Below are 23,329 nucleotides of genomic sequence, written 5' to 3' on the forward strand. Positions count from 1 at the left end.
CTGTGACGTTCGCTAACCCTGACAGGAGGACATTATGTGCTACGTGGCCTTCGGACGCCGCTCCCTCGAGCGTCGTCTACCTGCGCCACGCGCCGGAAGCTCAGGGAAACGCGCCGCTTCGAATACAACGTCGCCACTGGTGCAATCAAGCGGAAGAGCTACCATTGGCTGCGAGAGATGACTCGTTGCTGATTGGCCTTCAGGAGGGCGATGCCACACTGCTGGTATGTCACGTCGGGACTGGGAGGTACCCTGGTTCGAATCCCGGTGCCGGCTGTGCTATCTGGGGTTTTCCCTAGGTTTCCCTCAGACGCTTTCACATGTATGTCAGCACAATTCGCTTAGAAGTCGGCCCAGGACGCACATTCCTCCAGGGATTCAGTCGTGTTCGGTATGATGCTCACCTACATTTTTTTTTCGAATTCTTGCGAAGTATCGCTTTAAGATTTATACCTTTCTTTTTTTATTTTTTGCTTGGTCACATACCATGATATCTAAATTCGTATTGAATACCAAGCGAAATGCAAAGCGCAGAGCGGTTCGCCCGGAGGCAGACACGGTGACGTCATCCAGCATTGTCGTCTGCTACGGAGCTTGCATTCTTCCATGCCGGAAGACGTCAGCAGTGTAGCTCTCAGCGCCCTCTTGCTTCACAGAGGCGAAGCGCTCACTTCGTAATAATTCGTTCGAATAAACTCTGCGCACTTTGGGTACGCTATATTTCCTATGTATGGACACCCCAGGGGTTACTGGTATGTCACAACCTTCGCGGTGATTTTGTTGAGGAGTCCCACTTTAATGAAGACAATAAGACAGAGGGCGACAGAGATATTTATATGTTCTCTGTTGTGAAATAAAACCCTTATCAGACGGGCTGTCGCCAGTGGTAGTTAAGCAAATAGTCATCGAACACACGCAACCGTATGACGCGTCAACTTCTCAAAGAGCATTGAGCCCTCGCATTAGTTGACAAGATAGGTGGCGTTAGGTGCTTTCGATGATAATTGAAGACTCCTCGCAGTGACGCCCGCTGAGTCTCCTATATACTGAGTCTCCTATATACTCAGTATATAGGAGGCTATGCCTCTACATGTCAATTACGCAAATAACCACGACATGCACGATGCTTGCCCTTGTGCCATGGAGCCAAAACAAGCGAACTTCAGCACCCTCCACCACTTCAACCATTACATTCTCCACCAACCTTCACATTCTCCACCCAAATTGTCACCGTCAAGTCATAGTACAGTTGGACATCCTCATAGTATAGCTCACCATACTCATACCCCTGGCCGATCTCCCTTGGGGCTAATGGCCATTCTCCGTCGGACGAAGAAGAAGAAGAAGATTGTTCCACTGGTTGCCTTGCAGAGGACTTCCAGCAGTCTTTAGCTGCATTTGCCAGCCTCGCCAATTTTCGTAATGAGCGACGACACGGGCATTATCGTTGATGAGCCTTCTGAACAACAGGTGAGGCTGATGTCGCCTGACGAAGTGTTCCTTTTTGGACGCCCCCTACATGTTTTTCCTGCAGCCAAATGTTAAGGGTGATCGCAGTCTCTGGACAAGACGTCCGTCCATAAAGGGTTTCCTGGTACTCGTCGCAGCGGTTGCATTTTACGTGCTATCACCCTTCGTCTTCCCCGCACGACCACGGCCTCTGAGACGGCCCCTACAATTCTACGGCGTCGACAATGTTACCGGATTCGGTTCTTACGTGGTACCCAACATCATCCACTACGTGCGGTTCGGACAGCCGAACGTCTCATTCATAGAAGCCATGAGCATACGCTCCGCCTTCATTAACCACGGTCCGGACGAAATCATAATTCATTGCGACGTTTGCCAGCTGGACGGACCGTATGGCCATTTGGTCCGCGAGATACCTGTCTTAAAACTCAACAAACGGATGCGGCCACTGAGCGTTTTCGGACTCGAGGTGGGCGGCGTCGAGCACGCTTCGGATATTGCTCGTCTCCAGGTAAGGCGATTTGCAGCTTCTATACATAACTGATGAACAATAGTGTTCTCTTGTTGGGTAGAGTTCATTCGGTATTATAACCTGTTGTAGTATTCACGAAGCCACTATCCAGCTATTATCCAGCCGTTAGTCAGTGCGACAGTGTACACAGGGTGTCCCAGAAAACGTGTCATTGAATTATAATAAAAAAAACTACACCACCTAGAGTCATGCGGTCAACGGCATTTGTTCTTACTGCGTTCTTGCCACCTCCTCATGTGAATGTCGTGTAACGTAAGTTTAATTATGTAAATTTTTGCGAGCTTAAGTCGGAAATTTGCCTAGTAAAGGTCACTTTTTTGCCCCACCAATGTGAAGAACGTGTCTAATTTAGTCAAATTAATGATAATTTGACAGGGATATTCAGGAGCTATCCCATCGGAAAAAATAGCCGTACATCATGCTCTACGGAGGTCGCACAGAATAGCGCACGCTGAATTTTTCAGCGCAATCTTTGTCACTCCGACGAAATTTTCAACAGAATGATATCGTTCGGAATGGTGGTTGGCTAGGCGCGTGCTATGTGGTGAAGTTCAGTGTAGAAGCCGACAAGGACTCCTCAAACGATATATGTCCAATCATCGTGGGATGTTTCTTGAAGAGACCAATCGGAGACCTCACAGCACTGTAGCGGTTCTTGGTGAGGAGAGGGAAAGACGTAAATTGCGGTTCTCTTTCCTTCTCATGGTATAGGGGACCGAGACAAGAAGGACGAAGGACCAATTGTCACCACGTCGTCGTCACATTTGTCGTCCGTCCTTGTTACATGTCTTTCGGTCCCCTAGGGCCCTACACTCTTAAAAATGAACTTCACCACATAGCACGCTCCTAGCCAACCATCACCCCGAACGACAACGTTCTCGCCCCAGATTTGTTGAAAACGGGAGGAGGAGCCTATTTTGTTCCTATTATGCACGGCACAAAATAGGCTCCTCCTCCCGTTTTCAACAAATCAGGGGCGAGAACGTTGTCATTCGGGATGGCGGTTGGCTAGGAGCGTGCTATGTGGTGAAGTTCATTTTTAAGAGTGTTCCACGAGTCTATACCAGCTTGCCTGCACTCTTAAAATGAACTTCACCGCATGGCACACTCCTAGCCAGCCATCATCTCGAGTGATATGGTTATCTGCTCTGGGGGCTTAATCGCTTCATCGTCGTTACGGTCGTTACAAGCTAACGAGTGGCGGGAAATTCAAAAAGGTGGGCACGTGACACATTGCGCGTGACATGTATTACGGCCTTCACGTATCGCGCGAAGAGCGACGTGCACGTGTTTTATCACGTGCCCACCTTTTTAAATTTCCCGCCCGCCTTTTTGAATTTCCCGCCATTCGTTAGCTTGTAACGACCGTAACGACGATGAAGCAATTAAGCCCCCTGATTTGTTGAAAACGGTAGGCGCACGCCTTTTTTGTGTTATTCTGTTCATAATTGTCACAAAAAAGGGGCGTACGCCTCCCGTTTTCAACAAATCGGAGCAGATAACGATATCATTTGAGATGATGGTTGGCTAGAAGCGTGCTGTGCGGTGAAGTTCATTTTTAAGAGTGTGCACCCTCTCCCTTCTTTCTTTCGTTCGAAAGGCTCGAAGGACGCGGCCGAGGAATCCCGTTCCTTTTATGTTCGTGTCAAGGGAACGGTATCTACTGTTCCGCAAGGAGAAATTTGTTTCCGCGTGCAGTATCCCTTTAAGTGTCACGTCCACCTGCCAGCCTTTGTGTACCAAGTATAACGATCGGTTATTCTACCCACTAGACTCTGCTGAGGTACGGAGGCATGTACCTGGACAACGACTGCATGGTCATTCAGCCCGTGCACCGATATCGTCACTTTGAGGCGACGATAGGCTGGGTATATGGGGCGTACATGGGAAACATGGTGAGTGATCCTGCTTGAGTGACTGCCGCCCCAGCTCTTAATAAGTTGAGTGTTAGCGCCGCGAAGCAACTGCAGCTATGAGCAGCCCTTAATAAAGCTCGCATTTTGCTCTTGTCTTACTTCGTACAAGCCAAGAAAGCGTTGCTGCTGTTTCGTTGGGCCATGTTGAACAACAACAACAACAAAAGACAACACACACACATGAGATTAGGTTATGTTGGGTTAAGCTTGAGGGGTAACCGCAACAAACTCGGGAAAGTTCTACGCGTAGGTGGACGCGTATGAGAAACATGAACAGCAGAAAGCGTAAGGGAAGAAACACTTCAGGAGACTGGCGTCACCATTCCGCAAGTCGGCTTCACCCCACTGCGAAAATGCGTTTTGTGGAGGCCAAGCAAACTGCCAAGGCCGCACTAAAATGACCTAATTACTACTACTAACTAACGTTACTTTCGATTAGTGCGATAGTTTATTAGCTTAGTGATATTTGGAGTTATAGTTTGGTTTGTGTAATAGTTTGGTTTGTGTTTGTGTAGGTCAGTCCAAACTTAGAAAAAGGGGAGAGCACTTATACCTTTTAGGAGGTAAAAGCTGTGGCATATGTCGTGGCTAAAAGTTGCAAAGTTCCACCCGCTACCTCAATGTCAAATCAGAACTTCACCGCGATTCGTTGAGCAAGGGGGCGTACGCCTTTTTGTATCAATTTGGATATATCATAATTGCACTCTTAGAAATGAACTTCACCGCATAGCACGCTCCTAACCAACCATCATCTCAAATGATATCGTTATCTACCCAGATTTGCTGACAACGGGAGGCGTACGCCTTTTTGTGACAATTATGAACAGCATAAGTGTGAAAGGCGTACGCCTCCCGTTTTTAACAAATCAAACAGATAACGATATAATTCAAGATGATGGTTGGTTAGGAGCGTGCTATGCGGTGAAGTTCATTTTTAAGAGTGTGCGTTTACCACCCTTTTACACCCTGTATCAGACGCTATGTTGACCTAGCTGGTGACTATAGAGGTTACCACCTTCTCACACCCTTTTTTCTTAGTGCGGCTTTAGCAACTTGGCTCGCCCCCACAAAAAAGAAAAAAAAAACATTTTGACAGTCACTAGTTGTGGTTCCGAGAGTTAGTTAATTTGTGAGAATGGTTGGAGCAGCGTGCTATGCTGTGAAGTTCTGTTACTGAGGTGCATAAATTCCAGATAATGATCGCCGCTCCCGGTGCCCGATTCTTTCGACTGTACCAGCAACTTTACAAGGAGTACAACCGCAGCTCTTGGTATTACAATGCCGGAGACCTGCCCACCATGCGCCTGCTGTGGCATCATCCCCACCTTATTCACCGAGTCCCTGTCCTCATTGGCACCGGCTATGTCATGTTGTATAAGCTGTACCATCCTGGTGTTCATCCCGATTGGAGGGATTATCATGTGGTCCACACATTCCTGCGCCACCGTTCTGCGAAAGAAGACCCCTTGTGTGCGACGCCGTATGACTTGAAGAATGTAAGGACGTACAACACATCACTGGGAGAGATGATGCGCGAGGTAATATACCTTATTCGTAATATTGATGAGGGGGGCGCCACTAACTGTACACAGAGTACTACAGTCAAACTCCTTTATAGCGAACACCTTTTTAACGAAAATATCACCACAGCGAATTTTTTTGCGGTCCCGCTGGAGCATTATAGGTCCAATAATGGACATCCTTTTTAACGAAAATACCTTTACAGCGATTTTTTTTGCTGTCCCCTGAGTTTCGTTGTAAAGGAGTTTGACTGTAGTTGTGTATGAACTTTGAACATAAACCAACATGTCTCATGAACAAGCGATGCCCACTACACTATACACACAGGAGCACATGGTAACCACACTCTTAAAAATGAACTTCACCACATAGCCCGCATGTGGTGAAGTTCATTTTTAAGAGTGCACGAAAGCCTTGTAGAGGAAGTAGTCCCGTACACGAGTCCAATCCGAGTCAATGTTGGGTCCGATCATAAAGTTGTCGTTATCCCCAGGGGGCGGATCTAGGATTTTCCAGAGAGGGGGGCCCGCTGCGGATAAGTGCCACGTGCATGCTGTGATTGGTCCACTGAACCCTATGTTAACGTCTGGAATTGAGGGGGGTCCGAACCCCTCGACCCCTCCTCCTCAGTGATTTCCCCAGAAGTTCACTGCTGCGGGGGCGCCGAGCTTTCAAGGGATGGGGAAGCGGGGGTGTGCTTGGTGAAGGTTCCACTTACGCAATTTTTCTTAGACACTGAAAGAATCGTGGCACAATGCTGACATATCTGCACAGCTTTCCCGTTTTATTTGTACGTGTAAGATTGTAAGATTGCCTAGGCCCCAAGTGAAAAAAAAAGAAAAAAAAAAAGAAAACTTATGTGATTGTATGTGCTCCAGGCCTCTGCACTATATAGCCATCTGTACAGCACGGGGGCTCAGTGAAGAGTCCTACTACGCGGCGTATGACATGACGTCATCTTTTTGTTGCGCAGGTTCTCTTTGGTACTTCCGGGTACGTGAACGACACCGCCGAAGTGAAAACAGCAGTCGAGCTCTACGTTGCGAAGCGACAGCGACGCCGACGTTGGCGATAGAAAACACTACAGATGGTACACTCTTAAAAATGAACTTCACCACATAGCACGCACCTACACGCTTAGAAATGAACTTCACCGCATAGCACGCTCCTAGCCAACCATAATCTCCAATGATATCGTTATCTGCCCTGATTTGTTGAAAACGGGAGGCGTACGCCTTTTTTGTGACAATTATGAACAGCATAAGTGTCACAAAAAAGGCGTACGCCTCCCGTTTTCAACAAATCAGGGCATATAATGATATCATTCGAGATTATGGTTGGCTAGGAGCGTGCTATGCGGTGAAGTTCATTTCTAAGAGTGTAGCCAATCATCACACCGAATGACAACGTTCTCGCCCTAGATTTGTTGAAAACGGGAGGAGGAGCCTATTTTGTGCCGTGCATAATGGCACAAAATAGGCTCCTCCTGCCGTTTTCAACAAATCAGGGGCGAGAACGTTGTCATTCGGGATGATGGTTGGCTAGGAGCGTGCTATGTGGTGAAGTTCATTTCTAAGAGTGTAGAAGCAGTCGCCGTTAGTACGGCAATGTGCAAATATGCACATAGTTGTAAATATGTAAGGATGAAAAAGTGTGTCGACAGGAAAGGTCCAATGTCAGTAATTTATTAAAGGTGTCACTACAAGAAGAGTGAATAAGTACAGGACTATGACTAAGGACACGCATGGCGCGTATATTTACTGCGTGAGGACTGAGTTTCTACGCATGCTCAAAATTTCGTACGTCGCAGCGTCGTGATTCATGGTAGATTATGGTAGATGTATGGTAGATTATGGTATTCAGTGGTAGATTCGGGAGCGCTTCCGGAACACGTCTGTGCGTTTGGCAGACTGGGAATAGTGCCGGTGTCTTCCAATCGGAGCTCGGAGCGGCCTTCAAGCCAAAGACTGAAATAAAGTTAAAATCACAGTGCTGCGTTTGTGTCAGAGAGTGCTACGTTTGTCTTGTCCTTTGTCACTTTCGTTGTCCCCTCGCACTGAGGTTTTTTATCTCTTCAAGCTAAGGTCGCTCCAACGAGCAGTCGAGACTGCTCCGCGAAAATAGGCAGGTTCAACTGGAACACAACCGCTTCGCATTGAGCCTTCGTCGTCACGATATTTAGCTTTATACGGTGCCGATTTTGCTTCGTGAAGAAAGCAGTGGGTCAGCCATTACCAGGGCAACGTTGGGAGATCATGAGCTCCTTCATGTCGCATGAACAAGAGGACCTTCGAACAAAAGGAGGAACGCTCGTGGCAGTCTGCCGCGTGAACTTTGTGAACACGGCCCCTCAATATTAATATTAGTTTTACGGCTTAGTCACATTCCACGTTATCGAAGCGAACCGGAAACATTCAGTCCCGATTTCTGTTCCGTTCTCGCATTCCGATAATTCGGTTTCCTTTAAAGGTACTGTAAAGCAGCCCCGATCAAATGTCATTTAGTGTGGCTATTCGATAGTCCAAGCCACCAGGACAAAAACTGCGCAAGTTTCATTCCAATCGACGGTGCAATTAATTAGAAAATTACAATTAAAGATTACGGGCAACACTGTACTAGGTATTCGAAATGAATCCGTACTCCTGCCACATACGGCGGCAACCACATTGCATGCGTAGAACACTGGGCCCAACACAACTATCCACATCTGAGGATAAGCGAACTGAAATGCCGTTGAAAAAAATGTGTCAGACGTTCAAGCAGCCAGACAGCGTCGGGACTTGTTTGTCACAGACAGAGTTTGTTCGTCCGAAAGAGGCCGCGAACAGAAGGAGCGCGCAGGCGCAGCAGAGAAGTAGGGAGAGCCTCCATCGAACAGCGGCCGGCGCTGGGTTAGTTCGCAAAAAACATTGTTAACAGGGGTTTCATAATGCATAGGTAAACAGGGAAACTAATATTATGGGTACTAATATAACGAAGTTCCGATGTAATAGTGTGTAATACCAATTTTCAGTGTTGCCCGCTGTACAGGGGGTTGTTTGACACCAGGCGTCGCACCGATCCACTACGCCGCATTTTTCATGGCAAATTAAAAATATTTATAGCGCGTTGTTGGTCGCATGGTTCCGCATTATGGTATCTAGGAGCAACAAAGTCTGTAGTCACATCACCGGCATATCATGCTTGTCTACTGCTTTACAGTACCTTTAAGGAACTAACGTCTCGTTTTTTTTTAAATATATATTTCCGTGTTAGCACCGCGAACCAACTGCGACTATGAGCTGCAAACAGATGGAGAGGGGACAACAAGAAGGAGTGGGGGACAAGGGGGGGGGGTTAGCATGCGTCCTGGACGGACTTCAGGGCTCCAGACAGCATTGCCGCTGGTAGGATTCGAACCAGCCACCTCCTAGTCTTCAGCACGACCTTGACTATACGGGCGCCTCAACCCGCCCTGCCATGCCGCTGACGCTTCTTGGTTCATTTTGATAACGTGGTACGTGACCGAGCAATAATAAAAACGACGATGAGACAGATGGCGGCGGAGATATTTATATGTTCTCTGTTGTGAAATAAAACCCTTGTCGCACGGGTAGTCACTAGTGGTATATGGCCATTGAACATATGTAGGGCCTGACTTTTTCGGGTTTTATTTTTGGCCAAATTCGGGGGGTAAATATCGGGCGATATTTTTCATTGGAAAATTCGGGTGTATTCGGGTTAAATCCTGTTACGGCACATTCTGTCGTCAGGAATTCGGGTGATTTTTTATTGTTTAATAAAAATTTGTCTTAACGTGGAACTAATGTTTAGCAATGTTATCAAACTTTATTTTAATGCACGCTTACGAGTGTGCCACGCGACCCGGATGTTTTCGGGTAGATTCGGGTTGAACCCGAATTTTACAGATTTCGTTCGGGGGGTAAATATCGGGCGGATACGGGTTTAACCCTAAAAAGTCAGGCCCTAAACATATGCAATCGTATATCTCAGCCAGTGGACGTGCTGAGCTCAAGATCGCGGGTTCGATCCCGGGCCGAGGGCGGTATAGCAATGTGGGGGGAGGCTAAACATTGCTTATTCCAGCACCGCGTGTCGGAGATTTGTGGCACACGCCAAAAAAAAAAAAACTGCAGGTGGTCCAAATTATCCGCAGTCCTATACCCTTCCGAACGTGCAACGTGCCGCCATATTGCGCAGACCAACGTTGCGCAGACAAACCTCACGTGTAACATCAAGGCGGGAGTCACACTGTTTGTACATTATACGCGAACATCCCGTCATAACATGTATGACGACCGTGCATAACAGACATTGTATAACAGACAGCACGTGCGTGTAAGACAGCTATGAGCACGCGCACGCTTCGCTTTTATTTATTTTGTACACTCTTAAAAATGAACTTCACCGCATAGCACGCTCCTAGCCAACCATTATCTCGAATGATATCGTTATCTGCCCTGATTTGTTGAAAACGGGGGGCGTACGCCTTTTCTGTGACAATTATGAACAGCATAAGTGTCACAGAAATGGCGTACGCCCCCCGTTTTCAACAAATCAGGGCAGATAACGATATCATTCGAGATTATGTAGATGGGTAGAAATCCAGCGAACCTGTAGAGATGTAGGAAGGGAGTTGCCTCAGGACAGAAGCCTCAGGACAGTTGCCTCAGGACAGAAGATTATGGTTGGCTAGGAGCGTGCTATGCGGTGAAGTTCATTTTTAAGAGTGTACGTTCGGTAGTTTCCATCTATTTTTCTCATGCGCTGCACTCCGGAGCGCGCTCAGATGCTGTTCACACAATGATCTCTATCTATAAAGGCTGGATGGCGCATGGGAGAGGGGCTCGCGGGGGAGAGGCGTGCATTCGGGCCGCCATGTTGGGAGGCCCTAAAGCGCAGTGTGCGCCCATAGAAAACAATGGGAGGCAACGGAGATTGTGAGTATTTATAGCGCTGCAGGCGTTGCTTGTCATCACACAATTTTGTAAGGTGCCAGTATACTGATGTATCCTAACAGTGTTTCACAGGTGTCCTGCCGTTCGATTCTTAATTACGTTATGTTTTGCATTCCGAAACTAGACCGTCACAGCAGTGCAGCGCTGGGGATTGTACTACAGTACGTTTCCCAGCCAATATTTCAACAAGAAACGATGTGAGGTTAACAACCACCATGTATGTAATATCCCGTTATGCGTTCTGGACAAAAATTGTTCCATAAAGAACGGTCCGGGAAAGGATATATTCGCATGGCAGAAAGAGATCGTTCTGTAGAATCACAGCCGTTGTTTTAGCCGTGTTTCGGTTTCGTATGATTTATATCAAGCACCGCCGCAGAAAGTGTCTTTTAGTGAACGACTGCGGTGCTTTGCCTCGCAAATATGGACACACCGAAGCAGCCCAAATACGTTGTGAGCGTGATTTAATTGCTTCACGCAATTAGAACACGCTCGTTAGGACAGTTAATCAGGTAGTGATGTAAGCTTAATCAATTAAGTTACTTAAAAGTGGTAACACCTCCTTGAGACACAAGATTTACCTCTTTTTGAAGTACAGCCCTTCTATGTTTGTTTGCTTCTTCCTTCATTTGTTCTGATTATTTGCAGGCGCGGTTGTGCCAAACTGAATGTCCTTCTCGAGTACTCACATGCTTTTGCTGAATACAACTGCAGCGTGAGCAAAGCTGCTTAGGAACGGGGGCCTGCTATCCAGTGCTGACTTTGTCATGCTTGTTATGTGGAGCACGTTCGAAAAAATGCAGCTGCACATCTGAAACTCCAATGAGTATCATCGTCATCTAAAAGAGAGCGTTGTAGCACCGTTGTGAGACCAGACACGCTTTCTGAATATCTTCTATGGCACCTTCCGCAGTTTGCACAATTTTGTTCAGCATCGAAGTCTCTCATAGGAACCACTTTGCATTAACTGTGACTCCCATCTTACATTTTGATGTGCAAGGGCCTTCTTGCACTACACACGTATGGTCTGCAACAGGATAATTGCAGCAGGACCATTTGGAGCTTGAAACAGCTGTGATTTTGTCATTTTGGCCCTCGTGTACCCCGTCTGTGAAACGTAAACAAAAAAAATCTAACACGATATGCTTTTGTAAAGAAGGTCACTGATGGTGAGTAAAGAGAATATACAGGTTCAAGTTTATTCAACATTTTATATCATACATTATATTATTCAACATTTTATATCAAGTTTATACAACATCAAGTTTATTCAAGTTATCTCTTGCACTTATGCGTTTCAGGATACAATGAACGTGCAGGGAGGTTACAAAAGACTACAGTTAATGTTTTATGACCTTGCTACAATGACAATATATATTTTAGGAATGACAATGGACAGGTACTCTCTCTAAATTTGTAGCACTCAATTTTAGGTTAGAATGAGCAATGAATAGCAACTTCCCTCCTGGTATTTTCTTATATATGATAAATTTTGAATTTAATGTGATCAAATATGTGTTAATATAATAATATATATAAGAATATAATGTGTGATAAATGAATGTGATCAACAGTAGATGTAAACAACACCAGTAGCCAGAGAAGTGCATTCTCAAGAAATAATTTTCTTCTTATAGCATATATGTGCATGCCCTATTAACTGAAACAATTATCACGGTTCTCACGGTTTTAATTTCTGAGAGTGTACTGTAGAGACGGCTTATATCTACAACAATACAAGGTATTATATACTGTGAATACATTTAAAAATCCCATGTGACACATACTTTCTGGAGGTGCTGTGGTAATCAAAGTCTGTGGGCATTACGCAGGTTCTGCACCCATTTCTTGAGTATGTCGAGGCAGCTGTGAAGTAACCTGCATTGATGATGAGTATTCCAATTTTTATGGTGCATCGACAACAAAGGAAATAATACATCAGAACATTGGTTTGGGTGCAACCAGTTAAAAATGAATATGTTGTTTAATAAATGCATTGGACAAATATGTTAAAACATCAGTTTAAAGCATGGTTTACAATCCCTGTATCTTCTAAAAATTAAAAAGATGAAAAACTATTCTAAAAAGAATATGGGGAACTCTTCTAAAAAGAATTATAATCTCTAATTATTATATTGCTGGGTGAAGGAGCCTAAAGTGTAAGGTGTGTTTCTGATGTGAACATGTAAGAAAATATGCAAAACTGAGAGAGGCTAACCACAGTGCGTGCACTGAGGTTGTTCCTTCCTGTAAAGTAGAAACCAGTGGATGAGGAACGTGATACTTACCTGTACACCCAGCCGTATCACACTACACAGATTATTCACCGGGTAGCCCTCATGACGAAACCTGTATTGAGAGACCACTTTTGCCTTAAAAACTGCTTCAAATAGCACGACACGCTACAAATTATTACTATCGTAACAAGCTGACGATACAGCTCAGACAAAGGCGTTATTCAAGTCGCGCCACACCACCGTTACGTAGGATTCTTTGTCACAAATCAAACCAAGGCACAAAACAATACCAATACATGAAAAAAGGTGACAATCGTGGTCTCATTATGACGTAATACCGAACTTGTGCGCGAAGGTAATTCAAAGAAATGAATGTGACACTTGCTTCCGCAGAGAACACCGTGTACCATGCTAGCAATGCATGCAAAAAAGTGCTCGAGTGCTCGCACATATATTGATGACAACACTACCTGTGTAGTGTAACGTATTCTTTCAAGCATATTATGCACTCAAACTGTATTTGCCGCCGGGTAAAATGCAAGTGTGCTCGATTGAACGTCGGAAGAGCGATCAAGCAACCTGCATCCAGTGCTCGTTTTGGGCAAAAAAAAAAAAAACACTTCATAATGGTCAACTAAATATACAGAATGGACGCCTATTTATTCCTCGATAAAGAGTGACTCACCTGTATAAATTTAGGCCCAGTAACCTTGCCAGTACGGTTGGTACGACCGTAATTGCAAGAAGTTGCCATGATCGCTGCGGCGACTGTTGGGGGCACCGTAAGATGGCGGCCGGTTTCTTCACGCTCGCGCTCCCTATCCGCGATCCAGCCTTTTACAATCGAGATCAGTGTGTTCACATACCCTGTCACGTGAGGGAGAGGGCGCCGGAAACGACAGAGCAAGCTGCCCGTGGTAGCCACCTGTCGTCAGGTCCGTCGTCCCGACCCGGCTTCATCCTTCGCTCAGCACACCAACCCCACTATTACGGAAAGAAGAAGAAGGAGGAAGCGTGACCTTCTGGGATTGTTCCACAGGTTGTCCTATCTGATCGTACCTGATATCTAAGGTCGCTTCACGCGTTACATCATGACTAGCCCTGGCCAATCGCCCTCAGTGGCTAACGGCCATTGCCCTGAGGTAGAAGAAGAAGAAGAGGTTGTCTGGCAGAGAACTTCAAGCAGTCTTCAGCTACATTTGCCATCCTCGCCAATTTCGACGACACGGCTTTCGAATTTTCGTAATGATCGACGACACGGGCATTATCGTTGATGAGCCTTCTGAACAACAGGTAAGGCTAATGTCGCCTGACGAAGTGTTCCTTTTTGGACGCCCCTACATGTTTTCCCTGCAGCCAAATGGGGTGTAGTTCCGTATCGGGACCACTCGTTTTTAAAACTCTGTGGACTAGAAGTTTTTTTATATGCATTTAAACAACCCCATCTGATTCACTTTTAGAGCAGGAGAAACACGGGAATGCTAAGCCTAACGGATTCGAAACTTGCCGTCTTGCGAAAGGTAGGGTCGTCGAAATGGGCTAAATCACCTCACTTTAGTGAGGTTGGGTTAAGTTAGGTTCTACAGATTGGGGGGGGGGGTCCTGCTAATGGGGGATGATGGGGGGGGGGTCCTGCTAATGCTACTAATGGGGGAGTCGGAAAAACTTCCGACTCCCCCATTAGTAGCATTCCGTAGATCCAAAAATTTGCGCGACATATTCACGTCATCATGCATCATGAAGCGCTCGCCGGGTTGTTATCCCTGTGGTAGTGCACGGTGCCAGACCTGTAAATTTATCGCACCGTCCACCATTGCCCGTAGTACTTTGGGTGACTTCTGTTTGAAAATTCGTCACTCACTCCACTGTAATTCACCCAATATTTGTTACTTGATATTCTGCTGCAAGTGCAATTCACAATACATCGGTGAAACCTCCAACACAATGAGAAAAAGATTTTACGGCCACAAATTTGATATCCTAAATGCCCGCCAAACTCCTGTCGCCATTCATTTCAATCAACCTAATCACGATTTTGAAACTGATTTGAAAATTATATTGTTAGAATCTGGGTTCCGCACCGACATCAAACCTAAGAATAGGGAGTCCTACTTAATTTCGCAATTCAAGTGTCTCGCACCAAATGGTCTGAATCTTAGTCCTGGCTCGTTATATCCGCTTATGTAAATTTAATAGCTATATATCTATATTTATTTGTGCACAATTCTTGAATCTTCGCTTCAGTCATCGTCTGGCACTCCGTTAGATAATCCGTAACCTTCCCCTTTGTCCATTCTGGGCCACTCGTTTCCCATACTCCTGACCCCCCCTTCCGCGAAACTGGGTTGGCGAGCCTTTTTGTTCACAATAACACCTTTTACTGTTCTTAAACGGTTAGAGGTCACTTATCCGTCTGCCCAGCTATTCATTGTACACAGACATGTGGCACCATATCTCCTTCCCCTTCCCTTTCTTTGTACAGCAGTATGTTTAGTCGTGTATATGGCTATACTATATATACTTATGTGTGTCACCACTTCACTTTGTACCTGAGGAAGCGTGGACCTCCACGCGAAAGCTTGTACAAATTAAACTTAAACAAAAATCTTCAGTGTCGGTTTCTGTATTTTGTTAGTGTATACACTCTTAAAAATGAACTTCACCGCATAGCACGCTCTGCGCCAACCATTGCCACGAATGATACGGTTATCGCTTCTGATTTGAGGAGAGAGGGAGGCGTACGCCTTTTTGTGTCAATTTGGATATATGATAATTGACACAAAAGGGCGTACGCCTCTCTCTCTCCTCGAATCAGAAGTGATAACCCAATCATTCGTGGCAATGGTTGGCGCAGAGCGTGCTATGCGGTGAAGTTCAGTTTTTAGAGTGTACACTCTTAAAAATGAACTTCACCGCATAGCACGCTCCTAGCCAACCATCATCTTGAATGATATCGTTATCTGCCCTGATTTGTTAAAAACGGGGGGCGTACGCCTTTTCTGTGACAATTATGAACAGCATAAGTGTCACAGAAATGGCGTACGCCTCCCGTTTTCAACAAATCGGTGCAGATAGCGATATCATTCAAGATGATGGTTGGCTAGGAGCGTGCTATGCGGTGAAGTTCATTTTTAAGAGTGTAGAAGCCGACAAGAACTCCTGAAACGATATGTCCAATCATCGTGGGATGTTTCTTGAAGAGACCAATCAGAGACCTCACAGCACTGTAGCGGTTCTTGGTGAGGAGAGGGAAAGACGTAAATTTCGGTTCTCTTTCCTTCTCGTGGTATAGGGGACCGAGAGACACGGAACAAGGACGAAGGACCAATTGTCACCCCGTCGTCGTCTCATTTGTCGTCCGTCGTCGTTCCATGTCTTTCGGTCCCCTACCACGAGTCTATACAGGGTGTTTCAGTTAAATCCCCGGGCTAAATAATTCGCGAACTGGTGCACCAATCGAATAACTTTCTTTTTTACAAGTATCTGTCCAATACCGCCTACAAGATGCGCACCGCGTGAATGAGCGGGAGGCGCTCATTATTTAAATAAAAATGCAAATGAGTTTCGTAAAAAAAGCGTAACTTCTAAAGCAGGGCGCTGTCGGTATTAAAATGGGTACTACCCCTTTTGGGACCTTCAGTGGACACCTTTCAGAGAAAAATCTGCCACCGAAGCGGGTCATTTGTTGCAGTAATTAATTGGTTTCGGTTTACGTATTTTTGTCGCGGCTGGTCGCGGTGAAGCGCAAACGGACGTAATTCATTGGTGTAATTCATTGGTGTAATTCATTGGTGTAAGGACGTAATTCATTGATGGATAAGGGAGTGAAAGAGCGTCTTTTTGCGCTTCGCCGCGACCAGCCGCGACAAAAATACGTAAACCGAAACCAATTAATTACTGCAACAAATGACCCGCTTCGGTGGCAGATTTTTCTCTGAAAGGTGTCCACTGAAGGTCCCAAAAGGGGTAGTACCCATTTTAATACCGACAGCGCCCTGCTTTAGAAGTTACGCTTTTTTACGAAACTCATTTGCATTTTTATTTAAATAATGAGCGCCTCCCGCTCATTCACGCTGTGGGCATCTTGTAGGCGGTATTGGACAGATACTTGTAAAAAAGAAAGTTATTCGATTGGTGCACCGGTTCGCGAATTATTTAGCCCGGGGATTTAACTGAAACACCCTGTATACCAGCTTGCCTCCCTTCTTTCTTTCGTTCGTAAGCCTCGGAAGGACGCGGCCGAGGAATCCCGTTCCTTTTGTGTTCGTGTCAAGGGAACGGTATCTACTGTTCCGCAAGGAGAAATTTGTTTCCGCGTGCAGTATCCCTTTAAGTGTCACATCCACCTGCCAGCCTTTGTGTACCAAATATAACGATCGGTTATTCTACCCACTAGACTCTGCTGAGGTACGGAGGCATGTACCTGGACAACGACTGCATTGTCATTCAGCCCGTACACCGATATCGTCACCTTGAGACGACCATAGGCTGGGTATATGGGGCGTACATGGGAAACTTGGTGAGTGATCCTGCTTGAGTGACTGCCGCCCCAGCTCTTTAGTAAATAGCGTGTTAGCGCCGCGAAGCAACTGCGGCTATGAGCAGCCCTTAATAAAGCTCGCATTTTGCTCTTGTCTTACTTCGTAGAAGCCAAGAAAGCGTTGCTGCTGTTTCGTTGGGCCATGTTGGGACAAAACACACACACACACACACACACACACACACACACACACACATGAGATTAGGTTATGTTGGGTTAAGCTTGAGGGGTAACCGCAACAAACTCGGGAAAGTTCTAGGCGTAGCTGCACTCTTAAAAATGAACTTCACCGCATAGCACGCTCTTAGCCAACCATTATCTCGAATGATATCGCTATGTGCCCTGATTTGTTCAAAGCGGTAGGCGTACGCCTTCTCTGTGACACTTATGCGGTTCATAATTGTCACAAAAATGGCGTACGCCTCCCGTTTTCAACAAATCAGGGCAGATAACGATATCAATCGAGATGATGGTTGGCTAGGAGCGTGCTATGCGGTGAAGTTCATTTTTAAGAGTGTGGACGCGTATGAGAAACATGAACAGCAGAAAGCGTATAAGGGAAGAAACACCTCAGGAGACTGGCGTCACCATTCCGCAAGTCGGCTTCACCTCACTGCGAAAATGCGTTTTGTGGAGGCCAAGCAAACTGCCAAGGCCGCACTAAAATGACCAAAGTACTACTACTAACACACACTACTTTCGATTAGTGCGATATTTTAGGTTAGCTTATTATTTTTTTATTTTTAGTTATTATATTTAGGTCAGCTTATAGTGATATTTGAAGTTATAGTTTGGTTTGTGGAATATTTTATTTTAGTTTGGTGACAGTTTAGTCTACACTCTTTGAAAAAAGGGAGCAGCAGTTATACCTTTTAGGAGGTAAAAGTTGTGGCATTATGTCGTGCCTAAAATGTTGCAAAGTTACCCGCTACCTCAATGTCAAATCAGAACTTCACCGCGATTCGTTGAGCAAATGGGCGTACGCCTTTTTGTAGCAACTTGGATATATGATAATTGATTTTACCACCCTTTTACACCCTTTATCAGACGCTATGTTGACCTAAACTCTTAAAAATGACCTTCACCGCATAGCACGCTCCTAGCCAACCATAATCTCGAATGATATCGTTATCTGCCTTGATTTGTTGAAAACGGGAGGCGTACGCCTTTTCTGTGACACTTATGCTGTTCATAATTGTCACAAAAAGGCGTACGCCTCCCGTTTTCAGCGAATCACGGCAGATAACGGTATCATTAGAGATTATGGTTGGCTAGGAGCGTGCTTTGCGGTGAAGTTCATTTTTAAGAGTGTAGCTGGTAACTATAGAGGTTACCACCTTTTCACACCCTTTTTTCTTAGAGTGCAGCTTAGTGCGGCTTTAGCAGCTTGTCTCGCCCCCACAAAAAAGAAGAAAAGAAAACATTTTGATAGTCACTATAGTTTTGGTTCCGAGAGTTAGTTAATTCGTGAAAATGGTTGGAGCACAGCGTGCTATATGCTGTGAAGTTCTGTTACTGAGATGCATAATTTCCAGATAATGCTGGCCGCTCCCGGTGCCCGATTCTTTCGTCTGTACCAGCAACTTTACAAGGAGTACAACCGCAGCTCTTGGTATTACAATGCCGGAGACCTACCCACCATGCGCCTGCTGTGGCATCATCCCCACCTTATTCACCGAGTCCCTGTCCTCATTGGTGTCGGCTATTCTATGCTGTATAAGCTGTACAATCCGGGTTTTCATCCCGATTGGAGGGATTATCATGTGGTCCACACATTCCTGCGCCACCGTTCTGCGAAGGAAGACCCCTTGTGTGCGATACCGTATGACTTGAAGAATGTAAGGACGTACAACACATCACTGGGAGAGATGATGCGCGAGGTAATATACCTTATTCGTAATATTGATGAGGGGGGCGCCACTAACTGTACACAGAGTACGGGTTGCGGATGAACTATGAACTATGAACATAAACCAACATGTCTCATGAACAAGCGGTGCCCACTACACTATACACACAGGAGCACATGGTAACCACACTCTTAAAAATGAACTTCACCACATAGCACGCATGTGGTGAAGTTCATTTTTAAGAGTGCATGAAAGCCTTGTAGAGGAAGTAGTCCCGTACACGAGTCCGAGTACGAGTTGTGCATGAACTATGAACATAAACTAACATGTCTCATGAACAAGCGATGCCCACTACAGTATGCACACAGAAACTCATTGTAACCACGAAAGTCTTGTAGAGGAAGTAGTTCCCGTACACGAGTCCAATCCGAGTCAATGGCGGTTCGGATCATCAAGTTGTCGTTATCCCCAGGGGGCGGATCTAGGATTTTCCCGAGAGGGCGTCCGCTGCGGATAAGTGCCACGTGCATGCTGGGATTGGTTCACCGAACCCTATGTTAAAGTCTGGAATTGAGGGGGGTCCGGACCCTTCGACCCCTGCTCCTAGATCTACACTCTTAAAAATGGACTTCACCACATAGCACGCTCCTAGCCAACCATCACCCCGAATGACAACGTTCTCGCCCCTGATTTGTTGAAAACGGGAGGAGGAGCCTATTTTGTGCCATTATGCACGGCACAAAATAGGCTCCTCCTCCCGTTTTCAACAAATCAGGGGCGAGAACGTTGTCATTCGGGATGATGGTTGGCTAGGAGCGTGCTATGTGGTGAGGTTCATTTTTAAGAGTGTACGCCTGGTTATCCCACAACTTCGGCCCGTTATTTATGCACTTTTATAACTTCGGCCTGTTACTCGCCACGAGCTCTTGCGCGAGCCTGCTACAACGGTATTGGTTCGCGCGAGTTATAACCATAACGATCGGCCCCGATCTTTAACGTTGAGTTCCAATAGCAGATTCGGAGCGCTTCCGGAGCAAGTTTTGCTGCTCCGCCGGGAGCAAGTCTGTCCTATATTTGGCAGGCTGGGAACAGTACCGGAGTCTTCCAATGGGAGCTTTGGTGCGGCCTTCAAGGCAAGAGGCGGCTCCAAGGAGCAATCCACACAGCTCCGCCAAAGTAGGCAGGTTCAACCGGAACTCTCCGTGACGCATCACTTGTCGCTCACACTTCCCATTTCCGATCTCTTCTCCAAGATGGCCGTTTCGCAGTGCGTTCCCGTCGTGATTCGTGTTCCACGTCGTACGTTGGCGATTTTGCTTCTTGAAGAAAGCGATGAGTCAGACATTAGCAGGGCAATCTAACAACTGTATTACATGATGATGACTGGGCGTCATCGCCGGGTGCGATACCTACCCCATTGCTGGTGGTGATGCGAGGAATTGAAATAATTAGTTCCTTCACAATAACGATCGAAGTCCTGTGGTGTCTAGAAAAGTGTGAAGAGAGGCTTGAGGGCAGAGCGTTGCTGTGCTGGATGTGGCCAAGGACCAAGCAATTTGGTGAGAGAGAGGGAGACCGGGAGTCTAACTCGATGAGGGATCCGGGGAGTACGGCTCGGGAAGGTTGGTAGTGTGGGCAATGGAGAAGGATGTGCTCTAGGTCTTCAACGGCACCGCAGTGGCTGCAGAGGGCAGAGGCAACTTTTCACAAGCAGTAGCGCCACTGTGCTGTGACGTCCACATCGCGGCGCATTCGATGAACTAATGCTGCATTTTGACTAGAGATATGTGCTGGCATGCGGAAAGCAAGCGCTGGATCAACTCTGCTCATCATGGCGAGGGAGGGGGGGGGGGGAGGCGAATGTCGGTGGTCCGTTGGCGGGTAGCCAGAGGAGTCACGAGGAGTCGATGTACGGACCGACGATCTCCTCTAAGCAGCGCAATACGCGTCCGTCTCCGAGTCGAGAGAACTGGTTCTGCGGCGCTGTCGGCCAGTTCATTCTCTTCCACACCGCAATGGGCCAGAACCCACCGCAGAACCAGCCTGTGCCCTGCTTTGTAGACAAGGTTGTAAGCCACTGACACATCCATCATCAACGGTGCGGATGAACCTCGGATCCCAGATGCTCAATATTTTAGCAACCTTCGTAATTTCATTGTCTAGCTCACTCCGTACAGCATCCTGCACAGCGAGTGCTTGACCGTATTTCTGGCAGCCAGCGCCACCGATTTTGATGCAGTGATGCTGCTTGGATGTTGCTATGGATTCAAGGATAGGGGAAAAGCTGCCATTCCCAGCGCGAAAATGACTTTGAAAATGAACTTTGAACATTGATTCTTTCAACCAATCGACCGATTTCCGTAAAATGTACGATAGTGTTATAGCGCGATCGCTCGCAGGCTCTGAGGCGTGTTTGCTATCCCTAACTTCCATCCTGAGATGCAGAATTACCATACTGCGCACGTAACCTCGGCGCTGAGTAAAAACAATGCCTAAAGAATGCCTAGTCCCCAAGTGAAAAAAAAATAAAGAAAAAAAAAAAACTTCTGTGATTGTATGTGCTCCAGGCCTCTGTCCTATATAGCCGTTTGTACAGCACGGGAAATACGACGGCGTATGACATGACGTCATCTCTTTGTTGCGCAGGTTCTCTTTGGTACGTCCGAGTACGTGAACGACACCGCCGAAGTGAAAACAGCAGTCGAACTCTACGTTGCGAAGCGACGGATGTCGACGCCGTCGTTGACGGTACAAAACACTACCGATCGTGGAACCAGTCGCCGTTAGTACGGCAATGTGCAAATAGGTACATAGCTGTAAATATGTAACGATGAAAAAGTGTGTCTACAGGAAAGTCCAATGTCAATAATTTATTAAAGGTGTCACTACAAGAAGAGTTACAGGTTACAGTATAATTACAGGACTATGACTATAAGGGCACGCATGGCGCGTACATTTACTGCGTGAGGACTGAGTTTCTTCGCATGCTCAAAATTTCGTACGTCGCAGCGCGTGATTCATGGTAGATTATGGTAGATGTATGGTAGATGTATGGTAGATTATGGTATTCAGTGGTAGATTCGGGAGCGCTTCCGGAACACGTTTTGCCGCTCAGCCGGGAGCAAGTCTATGCTTTTGGCAGATTGGGAACAGTGCCGGTGTCTTCCAATCGGAGCTCTGGAGCGGCCTTCAAGCCAAAGTTTGAAATAAAGTTAAAATCCAGTGCTGCGTTTGTGTCAAAGAGTGCTACGTTAGTCTTGTCCTTTGTCACTTTCGTTGTCCCCTCGCACTGCGGCTTTTATCGCTTCGAGCTAAGGTCGCTCCAACGAGCAGTCGAGACTGCTCCGCGAAAATAGGCAGGTTCAACTGGAACACAACCGCTTCGCACTGAGCCTTCGTCGTCACGATATTTAGCTTTATACGGTGCCGATTTTGCTTCATGGAAGAAAGCGGTGGGTCAGCCATTACCAGGCCAACGTTGGTAGATCATGAGCACCTTCATGTTGCATGAACAAGAGGACCTTCGAACAAGAGGAGGAACGCTCGTGGCAGTCTGCCGCGTGAATATTAATAATATTAGTTTTACGTCTTAGTCACTTTCCACGTTATCGAAGCGAACCGAAAAAGTTCTGTCTCGATTTCTGTTCGGTTTTCGCGTTCCAAGAATTCTGTTTCATTTAAGGAACTAACATTTCGCTTTTTTATGTATATATTTCCGTGTTAGCACCGCGAACCAACTGCGACTATGAGCGGCAAACAGATTGAGAGGGGACAACAGGAAGGAGTGGGGGACAGGGGTGGTTAGCATGCGTCCTGGACGGACTTCAGGGCTCCAGACAGCATAGCCGCTGGTAGGATTCGAACAAGCCACCTCCTAGTCTTCAGCACGACCTTGGCTACCATCAACGAGCAGGGCGCCTCTACCCGCTCTGCCATGACGCTGGCGGTTCATCTTGGTTCATTTTAATAACATGGTACGTGACCGAGCAATAATGAAAATCTATAAATCTTAAAGTAGCACAGAAGTCATTTTTAACACCCAGTTTTCTTCTTATAAAACTGTTAAGTTTGCCAGTAAGATGCACCCTGCGAAGTAATTTACACCACAGAGTCATAATTATCGCAGAGACTGAATTTAAAATATGCGCAAAAAGCGACCGTGCGCAACGGTGGTGAAGAGCAGCACCAGCCTGTGATCTGCCTGGAACCTCGCGCTGACGCTATAAGGAGAACGCTCGCTGATTGGCCTAGAAAAATGTCTGCTACTCCGCTGTCGTCTGCTACTCGGCTGTTCGGGGTTCTGAT

The 23,329-nt window shown here is 46.4% G+C and overlaps 1 protein-coding gene across 3 annotated transcripts; it reads left to right on the forward strand.

Annotated features, from left to right (window-relative positions):
• The first annotated feature begins 1,303 nt into the window (after window positions 1–1,303).
• Window positions 1,304–21,920, forward strand: LOC135366005 (uncharacterized). Of its 3 annotated transcripts, none has more exons than XM_064598659.1 (5): window positions 1,304–1,470; window positions 1,535–1,981; window positions 3,775–3,897; window positions 18,710–19,054; window positions 21,671–21,920. In XM_064598659.1, the coding sequence occupies exons 1-5, from the start codon at window positions 1,423–1,425 to the stop codon at window positions 21,809–21,811; spliced, it is 1,104 nt and encodes a 367-aa protein (XP_064454729.1). In that variant the 5' UTR covers window positions 1,304–1,422; the 3' UTR covers window positions 21,812–21,920. The 3 variants fall into 3 exon arrangements, with proteins under 3 accessions (XP_064454729.1, XP_064454730.1, XP_064454731.1); XM_064598660.1 differs by lacking the exon at window positions 3,775–3,897 and adding an exon at window positions 17,031–17,153; XM_064598661.1 differs by lacking the exons at window positions 18,710–19,054; window positions 21,671–21,920 and adding exons at window positions 5,112–5,456; window positions 6,413–6,590.
• The last annotated feature ends 1,409 nt before the right edge of the window (window positions 21,921–23,329 follow it).

Source organism: Ornithodoros turicata, chromosome 8, assembly GCF_037126465.1.
Source record: "Ornithodoros turicata isolate Travis chromosome 8, ASM3712646v1, whole genome shotgun sequence".
NCBI lineage: Eukaryota > Metazoa > Arthropoda > Arachnida > Ixodida > Argasidae > Ornithodoros > Ornithodoros turicata.

Bases quoted from the DNA above. Each gene is read 5' to 3' on its own strand.
- LOC135366005 (XM_064598659.1), top strand. From the start codon at position 1,423: ATGAGCGACGACACGGGCATTATCGTTGATGAGCCTTCTGAACAACAG. The intron at 1,471-1,534 runs GTGAGGCTGATG...TTTTTCCTGCAG, and splicing joins ATGAGCCTTCTGAACAACAG to CCAAATGTTAAGGGTGATCG. The intron at 1,982-3,774 runs GTAAGGCGATTT...TCTACCCACTAG, and splicing joins CGGATATTGCTCGTCTCCAG to ACTCTGCTGAGGTACGGAGG.